Source organism: Montipora foliosa, chromosome 3 (assembly GCF_036669935.1).
Source record: "Montipora foliosa isolate CH-2021 chromosome 3, ASM3666993v2, whole genome shotgun sequence".
Taxonomy (NCBI): Eukaryota; Metazoa; Cnidaria; class Anthozoa; order Scleractinia; family Acroporidae; genus Montipora; species Montipora foliosa.
Window position 1 is genome coordinate 67,854,554 of NC_090871.1, and position 10,461 is coordinate 67,865,014.

The window sequence follows — 10,461 nt, forward strand, 5'->3', positions numbered from 1 at the left end:
TTCTGTGGTCACCAGCAACGTGCGTCTTTAACCGAAGCGAATCAACCGATCAAAGCAGAAAGGACGACCTCGTACGTATCAAAACAGCCATGACTTCAGTCCCTGAACTACGTGAACGCTTTGCAGACGCCATCCAAGAGACCCTTAGCAACTGCCCAACCAGCAGTGCTGATGTGTGATGGAACCACATCCATGATGCTCCGTACAAATCTGCTGTTGGCGCTTTTGGAAAGCGAGAGCAGATAAATCCCGACTGGTTTGAAGACGAAATCGCGGAGCTAGAGCCAGTAATCTCATCCAAGACAACTGCTCTACCCAACCACAAACAATACCCCAGTGAAAGATCACTTGCCGCCCTAAGGAAAACCAGAGGCGATGCCCAACGGATTGCTAGACAATGTGCCAACAATTACTGGCGGAAGGTATGTCAAAGCATGCAGGTGTCCGCTGACTGCGCGAACATTCGTGCCATGTGCGAGGCCTTCAGCCCATGCGCCATCAAGACTGCCTCGCTGAAATCGACCAAAGGCGAAATCAGCACCGATCGCACAAAGCAAATGGAGAGATGGACAGAGCTGTACTGGAGGAAGGCCATCGTCTCAGACACAGCGGTTGAAAACACGATCCCCCTGCCAGTCATGGAAGAGCTCGACGACCCGCCCACCAGCGAGGAGCTCAGGAAGCCCATCGACTCCCTAGCAAGCAGCAAAGCCCCAGCAAACGATGGCACCAACCTCCCCCCCTCCCCCCCTCTCCCGAGGTCATCAAGGCAGGCAAACAGACCAGCCTCCTTGAGCATCTTCATGAACCCTTGCGACAGCGTTGGAAGGAAGGAACTGCGCCTCAGGACATTCAAGATACCAAAATCAGCACGCTCTACAACTGTAAAGGCGATCGCAGCGATTGTAACAACTATCGCAGAATATCCCTCCTTAGCATTCTCGGGAAGACCTTTGCCTGTGTCATACTGAACAGACTGCAGGCGCTTGCAGAGCCCGTCTACCCAGAAGCGCAATGCGGGTTTCGAGCTGAGAAATCGACAACTGACATGATTTTCCCTCTAAGACAGCTGCAAGAGAAGTGCCGCAAGCAGAGACGGCCCCTGTACATCTCTTTTAGAGACTTGACCAAGACGTTCGACCTGGTCAGTAGGGCACGCCTGTTTACACTCCTGGAAAGAATCGGTTGTTCCCCCAAGCTCCTGAGAATGATCACTTCCTTCCACGAGGATATGAAAAGCACCGTGCATTACGATGTCTCGACGGCAGCTTGTTCAACCTCGCACGGCTCCGTGCAAAAACAAAGTGCCAAAAGTCCTCATTCGTGAGATGCTGTTTGCTGACGATGCCACCCTGACAGCACACACAGAGGCAGCTCTCCAAGAACTCATCAACTGATTCGCTCTTGCCTGCAAAGAGTTTGCCCTCAGGATCAGAACAAAAAATACCAACATCCTGGGCCAAGATGTCAGCTTCGCCCCCTGCATCTCCATCGGTGACTGCACTCTCGACGTGGTGGAAAACTTCACGTACCTTGGTTCCACCATCTCCAGCAGTCTCCGCCTGGACACCGACCTGAATTCAAGAATCGGGAAGGCATGTGAAGGCATGTGAGAGAACTCCAAGCACACCATTAATACAAAGACTCAAGTGTATCAAGCCTGCATGCTCAGAACACTGCTGTACGGAAGCGAGAGCTAGACTCTATACGCCCGTCAAGAACGAAGGCTCAACACCTTTCATCTACATTGCATTAGAAGAATCCTTGGAGTCTCTTGGCTGGACCATGTCCCCAATAAGGACGTTCTGGGAAAAGCAGAAACTCTCAGCGTGTTTGCTCTGCTTCCTAAGAGACGCTTGCGTTGGCTTGGCCATGTTACCCGCATGCAAGATGGCAGACTACCCAAGGACGTGTTGTATTGAGATCTTGGCACTGGCTCTAGATCCACAGGAACGCCAGTACTTTGCTATCAGGTCGGCCCGGTAGTGGTGAAAACGTCGCTATCCACATTCCTTTTGCATAGCAATCGTGCGACAAACGATTGACACGACTTGAGGCCTGGGCACTCAGACAACAAAAAATCGCATAGCCAGTAAAACGGAGGCAAATTTAGAAACTACTTTGCCAGTATTTGCTAGGATCTACTGGTAATGAATCTTCCTTCACATTTTGACATTGTATGCGTAAGACCTCATAGAAAATTAGTCGAGAATGAATCTAAGTGGCGATGAGTCGTCATGGCTCATAACAGAATTTCTGACGAAGTATGCGACAGCTTTACATAAAAATCTCTTGAAGCTGTCAACCCGCAGTCGAGAACTAAGTTTAGGGAGAAACAAGACATCGACATTGCATATTAAATTTATTCTTATTAAGTTATTCAGTTTTAAGATTTCCGTTGATGTGCTTTTCATTTCCATCTATGGGAAAGTCAGCTGTTTTCACTGAGTCACACGTTACCTGAAAAGAGAGTAACAGATCTATGCAAAAACAGCTCACAATAGGGACTATGCATGAACCCATGTACTAAATACAACCTAAAATAGAAAATATTTGTTTAAGTTAAATGAATATTTATGCCTTCCCAAGATTTAATTCAGTTTTAAGACTGAGGAAGCTTGGGCCTTGGTGATAAACAGTTTTCATTGCAACGGATGCTATACAGCCATATCATCTTCTTTCAGTGTTATATTAAATTGAGAAAACGTTTTTCTAATATCTCTCCTCCCCTTGTACCAAGCCCCAGTTCTTTCTTTAGCTTTTCTTAGTACCTAGTGTTTTCATTTCCTCTCCTTTACTAAGCAGCAAGGATTTTATACAAATCAGTTATTTGATAAGTAATAACAGGGGCTTAAACAGGGGAAGGGAATCCTGTGGTGCCCATGCGCCTCCGTTTAACCCTCGCTTTGAAAAATCCTAGCTACGTCCCTAAATAAATGGATAAACTGTTCGACTGAGGTCTCGAAAACTTTAATCCAAGCTTTCGCCAATCTGCGATTACGGGCTTTTATTACATCCATTTAGAAATCACTGGTGATTCTTGCAATCAGATTTCAAGCCTAATTTAGAGTAACCAATCAAATTGCAGGAAAATGAAAGAGAAAAAAAACATTGTGTGACAAAGTTTGAAACCTTTGTTCCTAACTGGATCAATAAAATATTGGTACTGAATAAAATCCTGCATTTGAACAATAGACCTTTTTGCAGATACGGCGGCCATTTTGATTTCTATTGTTTCGAAAGACATTATGGGATGCTCAGGGGGCAAATTTATACGTATTTGCCCCCTGTGCATCCCATAATAGCCATTCGAAACAATAGAAATCAAAATGGCCGCCGTATCGGTAAAAAGGTCTATTTAATCGTGTGATTTATAAATGGATGTAACAAAGTGGTAATTGAACTTTGTGTTGTGCAATTTTGGTCTGAAATAATACTTGCGATTTCAAATCGAACTGGCGCTGCATTGCACACTCGTTCAATTTTGAAATCACACGTATGATTTCAGACCAAACTGCACTCCACTCCACTCAATTACCACTATATATCCATGGACTTCCAGTCTAATGTTAACGCTTGGTTTAGCCCAGCGGGGAGAACTCGGGCAATTTGTCTACTCAAGTGGGAAGAAAGGAATAGGCATAAGAAATTATTTTTGCCAAAGACGTTGCTTCTGCTATTCGCATAACTGGCTTGTTTTGGGAATGTTTCGGTTAAATACTCCTGTCGTTATGCCTGCATGTCGATTGCGGTTTTTGTACTAGATTTATGTTAATAAAGGAAACTTACAGTTGAAGCATGACTTGGCGCACCAATATTTGTTCGCTTCAGGGTATAGGTTGCAGTAATATTTACTAAAGGTTTTGCAGGTTTCCGTACGTAGTCTATCTTCACAGTCTCCTTTATTACAAAGAAAAAAGAGACAGACAAGAGATGCAATTTGTTACGGCTTTAAATCTATTATATATAAAGAGAATCGTACTTTTCAGGAAATAGAGCAAGGTTTCACTGAATTTCAAATACTTAACAATTATTCCATGCGTGCGCGTAAGATATAAGATGGTAAGCAGCGAACGAGGCGCGTAGCGCCGAGTTGGTTATAGCCAGTCTCATATCCAACAAGCGCGAATGGATTAACTCTTCCATTAAATTCCTTAAACTCCAAAAGTTTGGAAGTACTAAATACGAGCAAAAGAAGCGATAAAATCCGAGCAAAATCGAAAAAAGCTTGATGAGATGCGATGTTGTGTAATACCTCGTTGTCAGACAGACGCAGGCTCAACACAAAAATATTTCTTATCTTTTCGCGTACTTAGCTTCTAAACGTCGGAATTGATCCAAATATATATTTTTTGCTTTATTCAGAAATAGATTTTGCGGCTTGTTGTGTTAGCGTGAACTTTGGACCGTGTAGGGCGTGCGCAATAGGAACTGGGGAGAGAAGGAATAAAACATGTCAGTTGCTGATTGACTTAGTTTCGTCCTGTGACTTAAAATTGGATAACGCGTCATGTTGGCAGCGGTGGGATCTTCACATTAGCTTTGAACCTTCGCTACGCTTCCATCTAACTGTGAATTAACCGTTGAGTTTGTTCGGAAAGCAGAAACATAAAGGACAAACAGGACAAAGACATGTCAACCGCCGAGCATGAGGTTTCTCCCGGAGCGATTTCCTCGCAGCAAAATCCACCACCCGTAGCTCAAGCACTGGAAACCGCACCAGAAATCCAGCCGGCCGCAAACTTTCAAGTCCCTCCACCGGAGAAATTTTCATTCAAGCCGGAGAACTGGCCGAAATGGATTCAACGATTTAAACGCTTTTACAAAGCCATCTAACACACTTTAATTTATGCAATGGGCGATCAAGCTGATGACATTTTCCTTTCATTTGAGCTTACAACTGAAGACGAAAATGATTACAATCAGGTAAAAGGCAAACTTGAGAACCACTTCAGTGTGAAAAGAAACGTAATCTTCGAACGAGCAAAATTGAATTCCCGAATCCAGGGAGAATCTGTTGACAGCTTCATCACAGATTTGTATGGCCTTTCGAGGTACTGCAATTTTGGTGCGTTGAAAGACGAATTGATCCGAGACCGCATAGTCGTGGGACTACGAAATCGCGACCTCTCGGAAAGGTTACAACTCGATCCGAAGTTGACGTTAGAAAAAGCTACAAACCTGGGAAGACAACAAGAATCGGTAAAGCACCAACAAAGCATACTTGATGGTGGAAGATGACAGTATCGCTAAAGGAAGAAACAAGAAAAAGGAGAAATTTCCTACCAAAAACTCTCCGGTAAAACCCAATTCAAGCCAAACTCAAGTTCAAACAACAAGCTTTCGAAATGTTCAAGATGCTTGTGAAACCCACACCCAAAGAAAGTCTGTCCAGCCCGTCTTTCTAAGTACAGAAAATGTCAGAAGATAGGACACTGGGCACAAGCGTGCAAGAGTTCAGCAAGTCCAAAATCCGGAACTGTTTTTGAAGTTGAGACTGAAGAATCATTTTTCCTCGGTGAAATAGTAGAGTTAGACGAAGTGCAAAGCAATAGCAAGACACCGTGGACTGCCACGATATCGGTGAATAGAAAACCATTGCTATTCAAGGTTGATAGTGGTGCTTACGTAACAGTGATTCCACGCCACAATTTTCTAATTTTCTCGAATTCAGCCAAGCACGGTTACAACCTACCACCAGGGTTCTATTAGGCCCATGCAAATACCGCATGAACTGTAAGGGAGTGTTCAGAGCTCATCTTACCGATGAAAGTAAGTCCATTGAAGAAGATATTTACGTTGTAGAGGATCTGGCCCGACCACTCTTGGGCAGGAATGCAGCAGCCAACCTGAAACTCATAAGCAGGGTGTGTGAGTTAACCAGTGACGACTACAAGGCAAAAGTAATGCACGAGTATCCAAGGCTGTTTACTGGTCTGGAAAAAATGGAAAAAGAGTACACCATCAAGCTCAAAGATGGATCAAACCCTTCGACTTGTCAGTGCCAAGGAAAGTACCAATGCCACTTTATGCTGAGACCATATCACACGTTGAGCAACCAACGGAATGGTGTGCGCCAATGGTAGTGACCCCCAAGCCTAATGGTCAAGTAAGAGTGTGTGTTGACCTCACAATGCTAAATGAGTATGTACAGCGCGAGAATCACCCGTTACCCTAAGTTGACGTCACCCTAGGAAAGCTTGCAGGAGCGAAGTACTTCACGAAACTGGATGCAAATTCTGGATTTTGGCAAATAAAGTTGTCAGAAAGTTCAAGACCACTAAACACCTTCCTTACACCTTGGGGTCGGTATTGCTTCAACGTTCTTCCCTATGGGATCAGCTCAGGTTCCGAGAAGTTCCAAAAGTGCATGGGTAGAATCCTTGAAGGATTGGAAGGAGTTGAGTGCAACATTGACGATGTCCTTTGTCATGGCCCTACCCAAGAGATATATGACAGAAGATTGAAAGCAGTTTTACACCGCCTGTCCGCAGAAGGCGTGACACTCAATGTCAACAAGTGCATTTTCAGTGCGCCAAAGATCAAGTTTCTGGGAAACGTTGTCAGTGCTAACGGAATTGAAGCAGATCCAGACAAAATAACAGCTATTGTTAACCTTCCAGCACCAAGCAAGGTTCATGACGTGCGTATATTCCTCGGTATGGTGAACAATATGGACAAGTTCGCAGAGCACTTAGCTGACAAGATAAAACCTCTTCGTGACCTGATGCTGAAAGAGAGCCAGTGGATCTGGGGGCCGCCACAAGAGAAAGCCTTCCAAGAAATCAAGTCTAGCTTAACAAAAGCACCAGTCCTAGCATTATATGATCCCAACAGAGAAACAAAGATTTCTGCTGATGCATCATCTTTTGGATTGGGTGGGGTCCTCCTTCAAAAGCAAGATGATGAAAGCTGGAGACCAGTGGTATTCATATCCAGAGCACTCACCCCAGTGGAGTGTAGATATGCGCAAATCGAAAAAGAGGCCCTTTCCTTGACCTGGGCATGTGAGCGATGCAGTGACTACACCGTGGGTAAATCCATCATTGCAGAAACGGACGACAAGCCACTGGTGCCGCTCCTTACAAAGCGTGCACTGAATGACGTCCCTCCTCGTATACAGCGTCTTCGGATGTGCCTCATGCGTTTCCACTTGAAAGAAGTCATCCATGTGCCTGGAAAGGAAATGTACGTGGCTGACGCACTCTCTAGAATCCAGCCAACCAGTTTTGAGTGTGAGACCACAATAAAGGAACAAGAGATGAACATATATCTCGACAGTGTACTTGACTCACTCCCTGTGTCACAAATGAAGTTACTACAAATCAAGGAGGCTCAAGATGAAGACCCCCTTGAGGGCTGGCCGAACAAGTTTCATCTTCATGACACACTGAAACCGTATTGGTCAGACAGAGGAGAGCGTAGTGTAGTTCAAGGAGTACTGCTAAAATCATCAAGAATTGTTATCCCATCATCCCTGAGGTTAAAAGTCCTCTACAAGCTACACGAAGGACACCAAGGGATAACTAAATGCAGAGAGCGAGCTAAAAGGTCTGTTTGGTGGCCAGGTTTAAGTCGTCAGATACATTATATGGTGGAGAACTGTAAAATCTGTGCAAGGCACTGAGTAATCAGGCCAGAACCACTCATGGCAACGCCCTTCCCTGAGTGTCCGTGGCAAATGACTGCAACTGATCTCTTCGAATTCAATTATATCACTTACTTGATAGGGGCTGATTATTTCTCTCGTTATGTAGAGGTAGCGGCAATGAATAAGACAACCAAATTGTCTGAAGTTATCAGAGCGGTCAAGGCGATCTTTGCACGACACGGCATTCCAGAGGATGTCAGGAGTGATAACGGTCCACAGTATGCATCAGCAGAATTTACCCAATTCGCAAAGGACTGGGGATTTAAACATACAACAAGGAGTCCCCGTTTCCCACAGGCAAACGGCGAGGTTGAACGAGCAGTGAAGACTACCAAGTCTCTTCTGAAGAAAGAGAAAGACCCAACCAAGGGACTGTTAGCATACAGATCTACCCGACTTGCTTGTGGACACTCGCCAGCAGAGCTACTCATGGGACGGAAATTCAGAACCACCGTTCCAACTTTTCATACAAATTTGGCCCCAAGTTGGCTTGACATCGACAAGTTGCGTCAAAAAGAAGCAGAGAGCAAGGACAAATTGAGGACCAACTTTAACCAACGTCACAGACCTGTTCCGCTAGAGTCACTGCAACCCGGCACCCAGGTGTACATTAATGATGGGAACACCGCAGGAACAGTTACGGGAACAGTTGCCAGTGCAGCAGAAACACCAATATCCTACACGGTTGAGACAGTTAGAGGCACAGTGAGAAGGAATCGATCACACATCACACCAATTCCTGGAGACAGACCGGAGATGCCGAGTAGCAAAAAAACCTGGGTCTGTAGACAAGCCACCAGCTCCTGTGAAGTCCCTTCCCTCACCCTGCATATCCTCAAGGCAAAATAGACTGACCAAGCCTTCGCTTAGGTTGAAGGAGAGTTTAGGACTTGCATGATTCAGGTATTGTTATATGTTCGTTTTAAATCTCAGACAAGATCTAGTCGTCGTTTCTTATTTTTGTTTGCTGTCTGAGATGAGAACCTTAAGTTGTTTGTAACCTTAAAAAGAGTTGTTTATGGCCTTGAAAAGGGGAGATGTTGTGTTAGCGTGAACTTTGGACTGTGTAGGGAGTGCGCAATAGTAACTCGGGAGAGGAGGAATAAAACATGTCAGTTGTTGATTGAATTAGTTTCGTCCTGTGCTTAGCGCAATCCATTACCAGATAAAGTCAGACTAAGGTATAGGAGCTGATCACCGAGATTTAGTAAACATATAAGAGCACGAGAAATGCATTAACCGAGGTTGAAAATTTAATAAACTAGTCAGCTATGCAAACAATAAACAATGATCGACAATAATAGTAACAATGCTAATGTGTCACGGAATTTTCTTTCTCGTTAAGTTTTCTTTTAAACTTAGGTTTAGCTTGCCCTAATCTTTTTCGTTTTAGAATTTCATTTGTTTTTAGTGTTAATTACTTAATATTAACTAAGGTCAAATTGTAAATAAAATTATTATTCGTTTAGTGTAGATTTAGTGTAAACAATATGTAACATTTGACGGATTGTGTTAGTAGCTATGTTCGTAAACATAAGTACCCAGGACACATTGGTGGAAGGAGATGGCTTTGACACCACGTCGACCCTGCTCAATCGAAGATGTCAGACCGAACACTTTATAGGCCCAAAATAGATGTATAATTCTGAGCCTAAACGCTTGAAAACTGAAGAAAAAACAGGAAAACTGAAATAGAAGTTCATGTAGATAACTTCTAAACCTTCTTGTACTATTTACATTCTTCTAGCCAAAAAATTCGTATTAGATTTAAAATCTGACTTCAGAGAAAAAACAAAAACTAATGTTTGGAAGAATCAAATGAGGCATAGAGATTGCATTTTTATTTCCTTACCTGCAGTTGTTGGAGTCGTCTGGGGAGTGGTGCTGGTACCTAAGAAATAAGTTGAGGGATTTTATGCGCCCTACATATTTTTTGGAAGGATACAGACCATTTAGAACACTCCAAACAATTTCCGGCTAAATGACATGAGGCATAGAGATTGCGTTTATATTGCCTTACCTGGAGTCGATGGTGTCGTTTCCAGAGTTGAGAACGTAGTTTCGGTGCTAGAACCTAAGAAACAAGAAACAATTGAAGGCTTTTACGCGCCTTAAGTATCTTTTGGAGGGATACAAGCTGTGGCTCAATTTTGGTTTTGGTTTGAAAAGTTTTTCTTTAAACCAGATTAAATTTGTTAAACTGGTTTAACTTTTTTAGAACACTGCCAATTTTAACATACTTGAATGCGCATAAAATAAACTAGACAAAACATTTTGAGATTAGTATGATGTATTGTTGTCTCTGATGCTATCAAAGAGAATTATAATTATTATTGCATGTAAACACTAAATTTTGGTGTTTGGGGTTAAATGCTTAGCTAAGTGATTAGGGTTAAGCACTTATTTTGAATGGTTAGCTTTCATGTAAGGTTAGGGATACTGCCTGCATTTTGGTAATTAGCGTTAAGCTCTCAATTAGGTTTACGCACCTATTTCAAACGGTTAGCATTTTAGGGGCTGTATGACAACTGCAGACTGCCCACAAATAGTGCTGATAAGCAGTATTTAAGTCTACAAAGCACCCATTTCAAATAACGCTGAAAAGCAATATTTAAGTGTGAGCCCTCATTTCAAGACGCTTAGCTTTTACTGCGAGTTAGGGTTTGTCTGCGGTCTGCAAGTTCCAGGTAAGGGATTGGCACGCATTGTAGTGCTTGGAGTAATCACTTCTTTGCAGTGTTTAGTCTAAAACAACCATCTTCTTGGTTTTTGGGTTAAGAATATTTGGACACGCGATCAACCTGAACTGG

The 10,461-nt window shown here is 43.4% G+C and overlaps 1 protein-coding gene across 1 annotated transcript in view; it reads right to left on the reverse strand.

The window, feature by feature from the left end:
* Nucleotides 1-2,345: 2,345 nt before the first annotated feature.
* LOC137996054 (matrilysin-like) overlaps nucleotides 2,346-10,461 on the reverse strand; it is a 19,918-nt gene continuing 11,802 nt past the window's right edge. Inside the window, 4 exon segments of the mRNA XM_068841493.1 lie at nucleotides 2,346-2,460; nucleotides 3,790-3,900; nucleotides 9,504-9,542; nucleotides 9,672-9,725. Coding sequence (XP_068697594.1) covers nucleotides 2,450-2,460; nucleotides 3,790-3,900; nucleotides 9,504-9,542; nucleotides 9,672-9,725 — 215 coding nt within the window. The 3' untranslated portion in view covers nucleotides 2,346-2,449.